The sequence below is a fragment of the Psammomys obesus genome, unplaced genomic scaffold (genome assembly GCF_907164565.1).
Source record: "Psammomys obesus unplaced genomic scaffold, mPsaObe1.curated_primary_1811, whole genome shotgun sequence".
Lineage (NCBI taxonomy): Eukaryota > Metazoa > Chordata > Mammalia > Rodentia > Muridae > Psammomys > Psammomys obesus.
This window is the reverse complement of record NW_026587215.1, coordinates 860,132-876,768: the sequence shown is the minus strand read 5'-3', so window position 1 is coordinate 876,768 and position 16,637 is coordinate 860,132. Positions and strand designations below refer to the sequence as shown.

At 57.5% G+C, this 16,637-nt stretch overlaps 1 protein-coding gene across 4 annotated transcripts in view; it reads left to right on the top strand.

The window, feature by feature from the left end:
• The window catches only part of Elfn2 (extracellular leucine rich repeat and fibronectin type III domain containing 2), a 45,702-nt gene extending 37,630 nt beyond the window's left edge, over window positions 1-8,072 (top strand). For all 4 annotated transcript variants that reach the window (XM_055603034.1, XM_055603035.1, XM_055603033.1 and 1 more), the window contains one exon: window positions 5,003-8,072. In XM_055603034.1, the coding sequence (XP_055459009.1) occupies window positions 5,398-7,869 (2,472 nt within the window). In that variant the 5' untranslated portion in view covers window positions 5,003-5,397 and the 3' untranslated portion in view covers window positions 7,870-8,072. The remainder of the gene's footprint in view (window positions 1-5,002) is intronic.
• Window positions 8,073-16,637: the final 8,565 nt, after the last annotated feature.

The window sequence follows — 16,637 nt, the reverse complement described above, 5'->3', positions numbered from 1 at the left end:
GATGGCCTTCAGCTGTCCTAGATGCTCTGAGGGTGTCGGGCTGTGCGCACACGGGGTCCCCGGGGCTTGGGTGACATCTAGGACAAGGTGAGGGCGACACTGACACATGCTCCTTCCGCACTGGCCAAGGTAGGAAGCCAAGCCTGGTGGAAATGGTGGCTCAGGCAATATTGGGTCTTGCTGCTAGGTTCCAGGTAGCCCAACTGTAGGGAGGACCTGGGGTGGCCGAGCTGACACCGTGGTTTGGGGAGGGACAGAGAGGGCACAGCAGCAGGCACCTGCCGAAGAGTCTGAAGCAGCCCCTGCAGAGACCCCGCCAAGCACTCAGGCTGGCCTAGGTCGCTGGCTCTGTGACTCGGGCGTATTGCCACACCTCCCTGAGCCTCTGTCCCTTTGTCTGAAATGAGCAGTGTAAGGGGTTATGAGGCCAGGAGGGCTCAGGGCATTTCCTGACACATTGTAGGCCTTGTCCCCCGTACCCTCCCCATTGGTGGTGAGTCCTGACCTCTGACACCTGGCTCTGAGGAGTCAGCGGTTTCAGCCTCTCTTCCTGCTCCACCACCCAGCACCTGAGGTGAGCATGAGGCAAGCGTGGACGAGAGAGAGCCCTACTGCGTGCCATGCTGGGTGGTGGAACAGGGGAGTGGGTGGCGGCTCGTGTTTCGGTTGAGCACGGTCGGGTGAGCCCAGAGAGGGTGCTGAGCCTGCCTGTGTCACACACCTCTGTGTTTGATCTCAGAACTTTGCTTCCAGTGCCTGCACGTTTGTCTGTCCCCCTCAGGGCGCATCACACTTGAAATCCAGGTAACTTATCAACTTACCAGGCAGTTCAGTGGTGGCAGTACCATGTCCTGCTTCACGGGGGAGGAGCTGAAGGAGCCACGGCTGTTTGCTCTAGAAGCCTCTGGAAGGTGAAGGCAGCAATCAACTCTAGTGTCTAGCCCGGAGGCCCCGGAACTTAGCCAGCTTTGTCCCTGAAGGTGGAAGGATGGGGAGTGGCCCCGGGGGCCCAGTGCTGGCTTCTGGAAAGGGAAGGTGACATTGCTGTAAGGCCCGAGAGCTCTGGCTGGGCCTGAGTTGTCTAATCCAGACACAGTGGTTATGACTGAACCGGGGGAGGCTTGACCAGTCTGGCTCTGTGAGGAGTCTGTGCCAGGGCTGAGCTGCCACAAGTGATATTTCCTGATCTCTCACGGGTGACCAGGGCACCAGCCACACATTTCCACTTCCTGTCCCTGTCCCTTGAGCTGAGCGGTGTCCCAATGGGAGCGGGAAGCCTGGGGCCAGCATAGACAGGAAAACCCTTTTGTACAGGCATGCTCTGCTGTGTCCTCGGGGTTCCTGGCAGCCCCGGGCTCTAGTCATCTTGCCACATAAGAGGGGAAACTAAGGCTCAGAGAAAGCCTGAGGCTCACCAGGGTCACAACCGAAGGTTGTGGTTGTCAAGGTAGAAGCCATACCAGCCACACTGCTAGGCCTGGGCTGCCCTCCGAGAGGGCATGCCTGTGGGGTACGTTCACGGAGCTTCACAGGTGAGGGAACCAGGGTTCAGGCCAGGGCCTGCACCACAGGGAGTGAGCACTTGGCAAGAGCAGAGGGTCCCACTGAGACTTTGGGTTTGCTACCTTGGGTCTTGAGTCTGGTCCAGTTCTGAGGACACAGACCGTGTTCCATCTTTTGTCCTGGCCCCAGCTTCCCTCAGAGAAGACTAGAGTCCAGCGGAGCCTGGGTTCACCTCTTCCCTTTGCAGATGCCAGGATTCTGAGTCCCTGGAGGGAAACCATGCCTGGGGCACAACCCCAGCTGGGTCAGACAGTCTCTCTCCAGCTCCGACCTATCTCTCCACCCTCACCTCCCCCCTCCCCCTCCCCCCCAGTGCCCACTGGTGTCGCTGGCTTTCCTCCCTCCTTTCCGTCTAAGGATTCAGGGGAGGGGACATCACACCGGCTGCAGCTGGTTAGACTGCTCTTAGCCAATGCCAACTCGAGGATCTGAAACAAGTGCTCCCTGCCCGTGCTGTCTTATCTGTGTTGCTGAATGGCCCCCAAGCCGCCCTGGGGCCCAGCACCATCAAGGTCTCAGGCTCTGGGCCTTCACGCTTCCCTCCTCCCTCCGACATGCTCTAGGATTTGATTTGGGGCTTAGCTGGGTCCAGTCTCATCTGTCTCCTTGGGCCTTGCGGGGGTGGGGGGGAAGGCCGCAGGTACCAGTGTCACACTGTCACAGCCGAGCCTGTCACCTCTCTCCCTGTGGTCAGTCCTCTGTGGGAGGTGCTCCCCAGTCAGTACAGTTGTTTGTCCTGCCTCCAGGGTATGCTCGTGTGTTGGAGGGGCACCCTCTTGGGAGTGGGGTAGGCTGACCTTGCATATTTGACCCCTGAGACCATCACATCCACTCGCTGCACACCCGCACCTGTTTCGGGTGAACAGCTGGGCGGGGGCGGGGAGGAGTGCTGCTGTCAGCGCCTTGGCGGCCATGTCCTCTCCCTGGCTCCACCAGGCCTCAACGGGTGGCGGTAGGCAGACAGCCCAGGATGAGGACAGGGCAACTGACGCATGCGGGACACAGCGCTGGGAGCCTCCTCCCCACTGTGCGTCACAGGGACAGTAGGAGCTGGGCCCAAGCCCAAGCCATCCTCAGGAGCGGAGGAGCAGGAAAAGGCCACTGCAGAGTCACCTTGAGGGCTTGGGCGAAACTATGGAGCCTCTGCTTACCCTGGCCTGTCTTGGGAGGGGAGGGCCAGGGGGAAGCAGCACCTCTCCAAACCAGGGGCCCCTTCCATCCCCTCCCCCTGCCCGAACCGTGTTCTCCTCGGCTCCAGCCAGCCTAGTCCAGGCTGAGGTGATACTGTTTTACCTTGGATCTGAGGAAAGAAAGGGATTCTGCGTGTGGCTGAAGTTTTGAATGCATGCACATGCATGCATGAGCAACATACGTGCGCTTAAGTGGCATAGAGGGGGTGTGCAGTTGCCCGCATTTCCAAGGCCCCAGGCATGCATGCTTACAACCATTCCACAAGGCAGCATGTGTCCCTGTGGCTGACCATGGCTGCACACAGCCTGTACACACACACACACACACACGCACACAAGGTGTACACATCAGCGCCCTTTCATCTGTGCACTGAGTCAGTGGCACGCCTGTGTTTGTGTACCGGAATACCCATACAAATACCGATACCTCCCCAGACTCAGGAGGGGCTGCGGTGCAGAATGAGGGCTCTTGGACAGGCTGGTTCCTGTTTCTCAAGACACCGAGGGAGAGGACTTAACCCCTTCCAGGACAGCCTGGCTGCTGGTGGGAAACTGAGGCTGTGTGTCACGGGAGCCAGACTCTCTGGCTTGTGAGAGCTTTGTGTGGTACAGGTGAGGACGGGCGGATGGGCTGGCTCTTGCCCGGATAGCCTTGTGATGCCCACACTGGCCGTGCAGTGGGGAGAGAGGCGGGTCAGGCTGGCCTCAAAGGTCCCCATCCTGCTACAGAGCCAGCCTTTGGCCCAGGTTGGACCTTATCACCTAGCTCCTTGGCATGCTCTGCCGCTGGAGTGTTCTGCCTCCCTCCCTCTTCTCCTCTGCCGCTCACAGCTTTAAATTGGCTTCACTTTAACACGAAGTCTAGACGGTTTTTTTTTTTTTCCCCAAAGCGCTCTCTTTCCTGGAGTCTCCCTGGGGGAGGAGCAGGAGGTGGTGGCGGCTCTTGTGGACACTGTTATGGCTTTCTCTGGACAAATGAGGATTTCTCTGACCATCTTGTGTCCTCGCTGGAAAGTGCAACTGTCTAGGGCCTTTACAGTTTCTGGAGTCCGGAGCAGGGTGTGAGGAGCTGGGGCCCAGGTCTGGCTGTGTGCAGTTTGCAGGCTACCCAGCCAAACCTTCCCGGGGGCTTTGGGGGTTGGTTTCCTCATGAGACGATGAAGGATGGATCAGACGTGCGGTGGGCTGTGGCCCCCTGCTCGGGGGGTGAGCGGCCAGGTCACTGTGCTGCTTCCTATCAGATGGCCCAGGAGAGGCTTTCCTCTCAAGGTACACAAGTGCAGTGGCTAAGAGGCAGTGTGACTTACCCAGCTAGTCAGGATTTGTAGACGGGGCCTCCTGGCTCCCCGGGGATGCTCAGTGTCTTAGGAGCCAGGCTTTGCTGTGCTGCTTGGGTCAACGCTCCGTTCTTCCCTGAGCCTCTTACCCCAGAAGGGGACGTAAGGGTTTGAAACCCTACGTCAGTCCTGAGCCCCCTTGGGGCTCAGCATGCCCTCCTTGGGACTGCTCTATGAGGGAATGTGGCTAGAGTCCCTCACTCTTGCCCTCCTCCTGAGGCTTAGTGGTGCCCATAGGACCAGCCCTCCTCCGGCAGAGACCCTGGCCCTTGCACCCCCACCGCAAGGGAGGCCCACTGCCAGCACGTTCTGCTCCCCTCCCCCATGGAAGCTGAGACAAGGGAATTATTTTTGGAACAAGAGCAGTTACACAACAAATGAATTATTTATCTTTGGGCATGGGAGAATGAGGCATTTTGCCGGGCTTCTTAATTCTCATCCGGATTTGGGGTGCCCACCTGGATGTGTGGACATGTCTGTCATGTACACAGATGGTGTGTGTGTGTGTGTGCGTGTGTGTGCGTGTGTCCCTCCCATGTGCAGCCCATGGAGCTTTGTCTCTGTAGGCTTTGTGCAGGCCAGCAGTTCTGTGTGGACGCTGTGTGCTGGCTATGCCCTGGAAGGTGTCTGTGCACTCGTGTCCACCCGTTCCCCTCTAGTTTTGCTTCTCTGTCTTGATGCCCAGACTGCTTCTACCCCCACTGTAACCCTGCCCATGATTCTCTCTCCCTCGCCCTGCCGCCCCCAGCTCTCCCTTGCTTGAAGGAAGCAGGGGTCCCGGGGGACTTGCTGCTAGAGAGTCCTTGGTTCTAAAAGGGTATGAAAGAAGGGCGGTGGCCTATGCTGGATCCTGAAGGGGTGTGTCTGGGCCCTCACACTGATCTATCATCCTCTCTTGATGCCACCTTTCAGGAACAGATGGGCTTCTTCCTGTCTCCATCTCACTCACCATCCCTCAGCGTTGCACTCCTGGCTCCTGTGGGAACTGCCTGAAATTCTGAGCCTGGAACCCAAGGGGAAGGAGGAGGAAAGGGAGGAAAAGGAAGAAGTCGAAAGCTTGAGAACCTGAATACCTTTCCAGCGGGAGCCTGGAATCACAACGCCCGGTGCCTGCTTGTGGCCCTTCAGAAGAGCAGGCGCCAGCTGTGTCTCACTGGCCCAGGAACCCCGTGCTGGAGAGCACCCCCAAGATGGTGGCGGCTCCCAGGAGGACTGTGCCACCGGCCCCAGGTCCCTCTGGCTGCTAGGCCCCTCTGTGCTCCGGCCCTTGACGCCAGCTGGGCCTGTAAGGGGGCCGAAGCCCGGCCATGCTGCGCCTGGGGCTGTGCGCGGCGGCGCTCCTGTGCGTGTGCCAGCCGGGAGCTGTGCACGCTGACTGCTGGCTCATCGAGGGGGACAAGGGCTACGTGTGGCTGGCCATCTGCAGCCAGAACCAGCCTCCCTACGAGACCATCCCCCAGCACATTAACAGCACCGTGCATGACCTGAGGCTCAATGAGAACAAGCTCAAGGCCGTGCTCTACTCCTCGCTCAATCGCTTCGGGAACCTCACGGACCTCAACCTCACCAAGAACGAGATCTCCTACATCGAGGACGGTGCCTTCCTGGGCCAGACGAGCCTGCAGGTCCTGCAGCTGGGCTACAACCGCCTCAGCAACCTGACCGAGGGCATGCTCCGAGGCATGAGCCGGCTGCAGTTCCTCTTCGTCCAGCACAACCTCATCGAGGTGGTGACGCCCACCGCCTTCTCCGAGTGCCCCAGCCTCATCAGCATCGACCTGTCCTCCAACCGCCTCAGCCGCCTCGACGGCGCCACCTTCGCCAGCCTGGCCAGCCTGATGGTGTGCGAGCTGGCCGGCAACCCCTTCAACTGTGAGTGTGACCTCTTCGGCTTCCTCGCCTGGCTCGTGGTCTTCAACAACGTCACCAAGAACTACGACCGCCTGCAGTGCGAGTCGCCCAGGGAGTTCGCCGGGTACCCGCTGCTCGTGCCCCGGCCTTACCACAGCCTCAACGCCATCACCGTCCTGCAGGCCAAGTGCCGCAACGGTTCGATGCCCGCCCGGCCCGTGAGCCACCCCACCCCCTATTCCACCGACGCCCAGAGGGAACCTGACGAGAACTCGGGCTTCAATCCCGACGAGATTCTCTCGGTGGAGCCGCCAGCCTCCTCCACCACGGATGCCACGGCGGGGCCGGCCATCAAGCTGCACCAGGTCGCCTTCACCTCGGCCACCTTGATCGTCATCATCCCGCACCCTTACAGCAAAATGTACGTCCTGGTACAGTACAACAACAGCTACATCTCCGACGTCATGACGCTCAAGAACAAGAAGGAGATCGTGACGCTGGACAGGCTGCGAGCCCACACTGAGTACACCTTCTGCATCGCGTCCCTGCGCAACAACCGCCGCTTCAACCACACCTGCCTGACCTTCACCACTCGGGACCCTGTGCCCGGGGAAATGGCCCCCAGCACCTCCACCACCACGCACTACATCATGACCATCCTGGGCTGCCTGTTTGGCATGGTCATCGTGCTGGGGGCCGTCTACTACTGCCTGCGCAAGAGGCGTGTGCAGGAGGAGCAGAAGAAGTCCGTCAACGTCAAGAAGACCATCTTGGAGATGCGCTACGGCGCCGACGTGGAGGCCGGGTCCATCGTGCATGCCGCGGCGCAGAAGCTCGGCGAGCCGCCCGTGCTCCCCGTGGCCCGCATGTCCTCCATCCCCTCCATCATCGGGGAGAAGCTGCCCGCTGCCAAGGGACTGGAGGCTGGCCTCGAGACACCCAAGGTGGCTACCAAAGGCAACTATATTGAGGTGCGCACGGGGGCTGCTACGGGGGACGGCCTGGCCCGGCCGGAGGACGAGCTCCCGGACATCGAGAACGGCCAGGGCTCAGCCGCCGAGATCTCTACCATTGCCAAGGAGGTGGACAAGGTCAACCAGATCATTAACAACTGCATCGATGCCCTCAAGCTGGACTCGGCCTCCTTCCTGGGGGGTGGCAGCGGCGGCGGCGGGGACTCCGACCTGGCCTTCGAGTGCCAGTCTCTTCCTGCGGCTCCTGCCGCCTCCACGGCTGCCCCTCCCGGGGCGCTGGAGCGGCCCAGCTTCCTGTCGCCCCCCTACAAGGAGAGCTCCCACCACCCGCTGCAGCGCCAGCTGAGCGCCGACGCCGCGGTGAGCCGCAAGACTTGCAGCGTGTCGTCCAGCGGCTCCATCAAAAGCGCCAAGGTCTTCAGCCTGGACGTGCCGGACCACCCGACCCCCACGGGACTGGCCAAGGGCGACTCCAAGTACATTGAGAAAGGCAGTCCCCTCAACAGCCCGCTCGACCGGCTTCCCCTGGTGCCCACGGGCAGCAGCGGTAGCAGCGGTGGGGGGGGCGGCATTCACCACCTGGAGGTGAAGCCGGCCTACCACTGCAGCGAGCACCGGCACAGCTTCCCAGCTCTCTATTACGAGGAGGGCACCGACAGCCTGAGCCAGCGCGTGTCCTTCCTTAAGCCACTGACCCGCTCCAAGCGTGACTCCACCTATTCGCAGCTCTCCCCCAGACATTACTACTCCGGGTACTCGTCCAGCCCTGAGTACTCGTCCGAGAGCACACATAAGATCTGGGAGCGCTTCCGGCCCTACAAGAAGCACCATCGTGAGGAGATGTACATGGCTGCTGGCCATGCCCTGCGCAAGAAGGTCCAGTTTGCCAAGGATGAGGACCTGCATGACATCCTTGATTACTGGAAGGGGGTCTCAGCCCAGCAGAAGCTGTGACCCTTTTCTCCCCCACCGGTGAGGTGACGGGGAGGGCAGGGGCACTCGGGGGGGGGAGGTCCCCCCCCTCAGGGTGGCTGGGAGGCGGGGAACAAGGCCAAGGGGCCCAGGCTGAGGGTCCTGGGGCCTAGGAGTGGACGCACATGCACACCGGCACGCACGCACCCACACACACACTTGACCACCACCTGACTGTGAAGCAACCAACACCCAACAATAACGGACAGGAAAACAAGCATTTTCCTTAAAGTTTACAACCTGCTACCGAAACCAGTTGTCTCTACTGTGCTGCCCAAGGGACTCGCTGGGCTGGGGAAAGGGGCCAGAGAGGGCGCGGGGCCTGGGACTCAGGAGGGTTTGGTGGCAAGAGAGATTGGAGTAGAAGCAAACGGTGGCCCTCTTGTTCAGGGAGGGTATCCTCCAAGCTGGGGGGATGTTCCCCTTGAAGACTTAACAACATGTGGACATTGGGCATCCTCTCCTCCCACCTTATCGATGGCCCAGAGAGAGGAAAAGAAGCCCCAGGGGTTTCACCCAACAGGTTACAGCTGTTTCCCAGCTTCCTAGCCCAGTGCTGGCCCCGCCTCCGGCTGCTCCTCTGGACCCCACTCCCTCCACCCACCACCCCTTCCAAAGTTGTAGTCTCAGGGGTCTAGGGACTGAAGCAGGCAGGTGCTTTTCTTCTCTAGAAAGTCATGGGCACCCACAAGGTGAAAGGCTAATGTTCCTAGCCCTGGGTGACCGGGAGTGAGGAATGTCCTGCTGACTGACCAGAGAGAAGAGGCAAAGGGCGCCACCAGCCCCCTTCAAGTGTCTTCCAAGTAGTCCCAGGGAGCTGCCTGGGGGGTGGGGGGGTGGGCGGACCTGCTCCCCACTGGTCTCTCAGGTCCCCGTGCCACAGCCCCTGGTTTCTCTGGGTCTCCGGGACCCCTACCCACCGTAGAGAGACAACAGCAAATGTCAAGGCCTGGGGCCAGTAGAGAGGTGATGCAGAATGGGGGGCTCCCCCCATGCCCCCACTTGCCTGGCCCCTGCTGGGTGCAGCATCTGCCTGGGAGGGCAGCATATGCCTCACCCCACCCTGTCTCACCCCCTTGGCTAGAGGGGCTCCCATGTTTCCACGGACATGGCCACAGTCCTCTCTCTGACCCGCTCCCGACACCACTCAAAGCACAAACAGTGAGGTGCCCCTTAATGCCCTGGTCAAGGAGCAGGCTGGGTTCCTGGCCCCTCCCCTTTTCTAGTTAGTTTGTTGCCATGGCAACCCAGTGCCTGGCAGTTGGTGCCCAGAACGACCAACTGACCAACCGTTGGGCTCTGGAGTTCTCTCAGTGTGGGTGGCAGCAGAAGGTGGTAAAGGAGGCCTGGCTAGGCAGCAGCTTTCTCAAGAGCCAGGAGCTTCCTGGACAAGCTCTGGAGGCCATCCTGGAGTCCTCAGAGTAGGCTAAGGCATTGTCCTTTGTCTCTGAGTGGGAAGTGGGCCTATGGGGCATTGGGATAGCTGTACTGGGCAGGTCTGCCCCCAGCCCGTGGGCCCTTTGACTTCACATTTGAGATATGGAGGAGCCTTCTCGGTTCTACCCCACCCCTTCCAGAGACCCCCTCATTCCTGTCGCTCTTTCAGCCTTCTTGAGATGGGAAAGTGTGACTCTGGAATGAAGGTGTGGATGGGGGTGGCATCTCACTTGACCTGTGAGGGCTCTGACTGGAAAAGCTCGGACTCTTCTTGGGGGCGGGGTACAGGGAAGGGATAGGGAGACTTGACAACGTCTCTTATCACATTGACTTTGGGGTGGGCTGAGCCCAGGGCTCACTCAGGGGTGACATTTGCAAAAAAAAACAAAAACAAAACAAAAAACAAAAGAACAACAACAAAACAAAAACAAAAAGACTGTTCCGGGCAGAGGATGAGACTGGCCAGCTTGGATGTGAAGAGCAGAGCTCCCCCAGCCACAGACCTGCCCTCACCCCACCCTACACCTACCATCCCGAGGACAGCAGGCAGGCCGAGAGGCCGGGGGCGCGAGCAAGCAGACCCCTGTTATCTTTGCATGATGATTTTACTGTATTTTTTCTGAACAAACATCTGTCGTGTATGTGCCAGTTTGTCCAGACTCCCCTCCTTGCCCCCAGCCCCTCCGTGTGATCCGAGCAGCTCTTGAAACCCAGGGAGGACCACTCTGCAGAAGATTCAAAACAGGTGCCACCAACACAGCCCTGCCCTGTACCCTCCTCCCTTCTCTCTGGGCCTTTGGGCCCACAAGCGCTGCCTGCCCCTCCTCCATCTTTAACCACCACCTTCCCCATCTCTGTCCCGTAGCTTGTCCCTGCTTGTCCTTTTCCCTCCTCTCCACCGGGGAAGGCAGTCTCAGAAGAGTGTTCTCAAGGCCATGTTCTTGGGGAAGGATCTTCATCAACATGCTCCCATTTGGAAATGAAACTGGGGGCCCTGGGGATGGGATGCTCCGGGAGGGCTGTCTTACTGAGTAAAGAAGGCCAAGAGCTTGCAGCCTCGCCAATGGTGTGGCACAGCCTCATGGAGAGGCTTGGAGCCCTACAGGAGGAAAATGGGCCTTGTCATGCGCAGGGAAAGTTCCCACAGTGGGCTGGGCTCTGTCCCCACTTTTTGGCCGTCATTCCTGGTTGAATATGACTTAAAAAACCCTAAATGCAGTCTGTGCCTCACGCCTTTAGTTCCAGCACTTGGGGGGCGCGGAGGCAGGCGGATCTCTGTGAGTTCAAAGCCAGCCTGGTCTACAGACCAAGTTCTAGAACAGCCATGGTCATACCGAGATACCCTGTCACAAAAAAAAAATAAAATAAAATAAAACAAAAAAACCAAACCTCAGATGCCAGTTTAGGGGGACATAGAGAGGGTTCATTTTAACAGTGGGACCTGGGCCACAGGGATCTTTGAGATAGAGCAAGGGTCCAAGGCATGGGCACCTCCACTGGGCCGGCCTCCCAGCTCTCCTGGCCAGTCCTCCATGGTAGGCCCTTGGAGTTTCCCTGTGGCATGTCCTATGTGCTATATAGGAAGCCTTGTTCCTGGGCAGAATTGAAATATTCGCAAAACAATAAATGGATACTTAGTCTGTGTAGCCAAGTGAAGCCCCTGGCTTTAAAATAGCAATGGGGTCTGAGCTGAGGCTTGGGGTTGGGGTAGGGGGAGGCCATGATTAGGGGCACAGCGGGAGGAGGCACCTTAATAGAGTCACGTGGGGGATATGCGGGTAGAAGGTCACAACTGGGCTTCCCTCTCCTGGTAGAGAACAGTCCATGAAGCCTCCTTTGTGGGAGCATGTGTCGTTCTCGAAACAAGCTTAGGTTGGATATTGAAAGAGGCTCAGTCTTAGCAGTTTTCAGGGAGCCTAGACCAGCTTCTGGCTTCTGAGGAGGGGCCCTTCTGTCACCAAAGGCCCTTCAGCTCTGGACTCCCTCTTGAGCACAGAGCTGGAAGCTCTGGGCAACCTAGGCAGGGCTGGAGAACCCGTCTTAGGGAGGTGGTCTGGGAAAACCCACTGAGGAAGACTGACAGTACAGGGGAGGCAGCCAGTGATGATGGTGATGTCTGGGGCAGGCCCACATTCCGCCCCACCCCCACCCCCGCCATGTTCCTGACTAGAAGTTGCGTGTGCCCACAATCCAGAGAATTTAAGGAGTTGAAGTAGGCAGAAGCCCAGGGGAAAGAAAAACTTCAAGATAGTCCCAGAGGGGAACAGACAAGGACAGAGGCGACAGCCCTCCCAACCTCCCAGTTCCTGAGGGACCAAAACTCCGGGGAAGAAGATGGAGGCGTCCTAGCAGTGACAGGCTCTGGCAGAGAGTGAACAAGGTGATGGGGGCTACGGGCCAGGCAGACTCCCCTCCCTTCAAGAAAGCAGGCAGCAGAGCTCTGTGTGGCAAGAAGTGTCAATGCTTTGAAAATGAACCAGTGGGGGAGAAGTGTTGGACCCGCTGGCTAGTCCCCTAAGCCTCTTCTCTGGCCACCCCATCGCTCTGCCCCAGCAGGTCCTGACGTGGCTGGGAGCCTCTCCTCCGGGGTGTGGATGGGTAGGGAAAGGAAAAGGGGGTTTGAGGTGTCTAGCTACCTGTGGGATGACCTCACTCAAACACCCTTGATGTTCGTCACTCTCGACAAGGCTTGCTCTCCGGGATACCCTCAGCCCCAGGACAGGGGACTTTCCCCCAGTCACCATGCTCATGTCACACGCTGATACCTTCCATGACCAAATCCACCTCTGAGAACCAGTATCTTCCCCCCCCACTAGCCTCAGTGGCCCCCTAGATGCCAGCCGCCCTTGCTGAGCAGCAGGGAGAATAGAGGTGTCCACAGAGGTGGCCTCGTTCTCTTCCCCTCCTCTTCCGCCAGTCAAGCACAGGGCTGGGGCAGAGGCCTGGGCAGTGGTAGACACCTCTTCTCCCTGCTCCCCACAACTTCCCCCACCTCCTCAGGAGCTGCCAGCCCCCAGGGGCGTGGCTGCCTGGCACCTGGTTTGAGCCCTGCGGGAGCTGGGCTTGGGTCCCTGGACTCTGAAGAACCTCTGACCCTCGCTGTGTATGGAACTTGCCTCCTCCTCGGGGGTGGGGGGCTTGGACCCTCTCCTTTTCTTCTTTTAGGGGGTAACTTCATTTATTTCTCTTCCCTCCATTTGCCTCTCCCTCCAACTTTCCTGTTTTAAACCGAATGGCACGAAATCGTTTTCCTCACCTTGGAGATTCCTGTATGGAGAGAATCAATTTCTATATTTGCAATAAATTTCTTATTTAAAACAACAGGGCCGAGGTTTCCATTGACTGCATCTCTGGCGTCTCCAGTTCCCGTTGTCTCTTTCTCATCTCTTCTTTTCCTGGCTAACAGAGCTGAATGGGTAGTATCACCACTGGGTGCCTTGCAGGGAGGTTCGGAGGTACTGTTGGCTCCCAGCACGCCACCCTGTCACAAGAATAGGGAAGCCACTCGGCCCCGTGACCTGGTGTCTTTATCTGTGGTTCTGACCTTCCTCATCCCAAGACGCACACCCTGGGCAGCTGCTCAGGAGAAAAATTTCCTTAGGCGGTGGTCATGGAGCCTAATTTTTTTTCCAGGCCACTTACCCCGCTCCTGTCAGGATGAGGCCCCTAGGCCGCTTCTGCCCCTAGGTGCCCTGACTTGGGCACCCATCGTTGGGCTCTGATCATTCCTATTCTGTGTCCTTTACCATCTGCCATACTTTCCTAACAGCTGTGGACCATCCCTGCCTTGAAGAACCAGCACTTCCCAAGGGTCCCTGTGACCAGGCACAATGTGTGTCACCATGCCAGGTGGGGCCTCAGGCTTACCTGTCAAACCTTGGCCCGAGGTTTGGGGCCAGAGTCACCTCCGTATGCCCCATCCCACTTGGCCTGGATTGTCGAAGTCCGAAGTCCGTGAAGCAGGCTGCCAGGGCTGAGCTGGTCTCTGAGGGGTGTCACATCGCACCATTGTTAGTGGCAGTGGGACTGCGATCCAGAATTGCTGCCTGGGGTTAGAGACCTTCCTCTCAGAGACCTCCCCTCGGGTGCAGCCTGGATTCTTGCCTTCCCTGCAGAAAAGAACTCGAGGGTATGTCCATACAAGGAAGAGCCGGCATTTATTAAGAAGAGGTTCTAAGGGCTGGTGGTGTGGCTCAGTTGGTAGAGTGCTTGCCTAGCACACATGAAGCCCTGGGATCAGTTCCCAGCACCATCTGCAATAGCGCATGCCTGTAATCCCAGTACTCTGGAGGGGGAGGCCTTGGCTGGAAGTTCGAGGCCAGCCTGGGATAAATGAGATCTCATCTCAGAAAAAAAAAAAAAAAAGTATATAAGTATGGGCATTGAGGAAGAGAGTTCAAAAAAGGATAATACACACATCCTGGGCTTCTGGCTAAAGTTAGTTGTCTTAATAAGAGGCACAACTATGGTTGGTTGAGTTCGAGAGTTACATTGTTCAAGGGGTTTCTAAGGACCTTTCTTCCCTTGGGTCCTCTGGCTTCTGAGGTCCACTGAACAAGATAGTGGGCTGATACAGTGAAACCATAGGTCACAAGGGTCAAGGGGACCCTTACTAGGTTACCCTTTCAAGGTTACAAGAAAGTGTGTGTGTGTCTGTGTGTGTGTGTGTGTGTGTGTGTGTGCGCGTGTGCGCGCGCGCCAAGCTATCGGGGTTCGTCCCCAAGGCTGCAGAGCTTTAGGCCTTGAGCATGGTTCGTTGCTGTTTTACAGAGTTTTGTGTATGGGTGTTTGCCTGCATATATGTCTGTGTACCATGTGTGTGCCTGTTCCAATGTCTTTTACTTGAAGCATATGTGAAAGGAACATCATCTCTACCCGGGCGATCTTCACAGTAAATTTTATTGTGTCAAAATTCCTCTCTCAGCTGGTGAGAAACTTCATCCAGTGGGTGGGAGGGCTCCTTTCTCTTTTGAGTACCACCAAATGCCACCCCAACTTTCCCTCCTGCCTCAGGGCCTGATTCTAAGCAAACCTCGCCGAAGCTGGGGAAGCCGTCCTTAGGCGGCTAGGGTAGCGCTTGATCTGCCCATCTCTGCCTCCTAGCCCTCCCAAAGGGTGGGGACCTCCCAAAGTCTATGGTTCTGGGGCCTCCTCTCGGGCCTTTTTCCAGCTTCAGGCTGCCCTGCCCTGTTGGATACCTTCTGCCTTGTTCTCCTTGGGATTCTCCCAGGCCCATCCAAGAACAGGGGCCCAAAGGCCCTCTCCTTCAGGAAAGGGTCTAGCATTTTGCTCCCCCACAAGGGCTTTGTGGGTAAACTGCCAGTTCACATTTTCTTCAAATTCTTCCTCACTGTGGGGTCTGGCTCGGTTCTGGACCTCTTCTATAGTTTTAGCTGGAAATTCCAGGCCCTGCTTCCTTACCCTCCTTCCTTGTCTGCAGCTCCCAAGGCCTACCCTTATAGATAGTACCTAGCCTCTCACAGGCCCTTTAACCAGAGGAAGGTGAGCCTGGGCTGGGCAATTGCCAATAAGAAAGGCTCTAGACTCTCACTCCTGTCCTTGCCGGTAGGTTGGCCTCCATCCCCCACCCCCTGACCCCCTCCTGTGTCCTTGGGCTCTGTATTTCAAAAGAAGATGCTCTTTTTTTTTTTAAAAAAAAAAAAAAAAACAAAAAACAAAAACTGTCTTGTTAACCCCTGCAATGCCTAAGGGACTGAGGCTTGCTCCTATGACCCAACCAACCACCAGGGGAGGCCTGAGTCTGGACTTCCTTTCCTTCCTGAGGCCCAAGCAGCAGCCGGGTAGGAGAGCAGTTGTGGTCTCCTAAGCACAGAGTTGGCCAGTCCACATTCTGCTCAGCTGCAGCTTCGTGCCCTGTCTTGGGTCCCTATAAAACAGGCTCTGGTGGCCTGTCTTTCGTCCTCAGGGACCCTGCTAAGCTCACATGAGGATGAGTTTAACAGTGACAGCAAACACAGAGACACAGGGATGAAGTGGCTTGTCAGTGCCCTCAGTGTCCTGGCCTTCAGTGTCCATCTGAACTCCTCCAGCAATCACCCCTCCCACACAGGGGGTAGGCGCCCCTCCTCCCTCCTTTCACTTACATTTGCATGTAGGGTTTTGAGCCTGTCCTCTGACCTAGCTTGTCATGACAGTGGGAATTCCCTTGTTCTGATGCAGAAAGCAAACTTCTCTAGCTGGTTTTGGCATGAGAAGACTCAGTAGTGACCAGGTAGCAGACGGTATGGCGGGGAGGGCGCTCTCTCATACTGCTTGGCTGGGTTGCTGGGGTGGAGGACTCCTGGGCTGGGGGGCGTGGCCACAGTCTAGGTCTTTTTTTTTTTTAACTTTACCCTTCACAAATTCTGTTCTTTACAATACATCCCAAACACAGCCTCCCCTATCCTGGCTATCCTCACCCCCACCTCCCCCCCCCCCCAGATACACCCTTCCTCCATTTCTCTTCAAAAAAGAGCCGCCCCCCCCCCCCCAGGATATCAACCGAACATGGCATGGCAAGATGAAGTAAGATGAAGCACAAATCTCAAAAGCAAGTTTGTACGAGACACCTCAGTAGGAGAAAAAGGGCCCCACAAGCAGGGAAAAGACAGCCCCACTCGCACAGTTAGGAATCTCACAAAAACCCCAAGCTGAACACGCACAGTGTGTGTGCGAAGGACCGAGTGCAGACCCACTCAGGCTCCGTGGTCGCCTCTTCGGGTCTCTGTGAGCCCCTACGAGCCTTGCCTTGTCGATTATGCGGGCTGGGTTCTCCTGTCCCATCTGCAAGATATGCCGGAGCCATGGTGGCTCAGCTTGCAGGAGTGGCAACCAATGTCTGGTCTAACTTGAGGCCCAAGCTCAAGGGGAAGTGCCAGGCCTGGCACTACCTAAATGGCCAGAATTCAGAAACTGAATGGCTTACAGACCTAGCATAGAACCAAACAGTGCAGGTCTTTCAAAATCCACCTGATCTACAGCAAGAAGCAACAACCCCCGGCCTTAGGAGGAATATAGTAGGTCTGTCTAGCTTTTGGAACCTCTGTGGTCCTGGGGGCCCTTGCAGGATAGGGCCAGTATCTCCTGTCCTTCAACTCTGCTGTGCTGTGAAATGTGTGTGGGGGTGGGAAGAGAACAGCACAAGTTCAGAGGCTGCTTCCCTGAGCTAGCCCACCTCATCTGACCCCAAAGCTTTTCTTGTTCTTCTATATAATTTCTTTCTGATACCCCATCCGTGGGGGAATGGTCTTACAGAACGTACCAATCTGGAGGTCAGCAGCAAGTCCAGAATGCTGGTCTGGGACAGCCCTGGG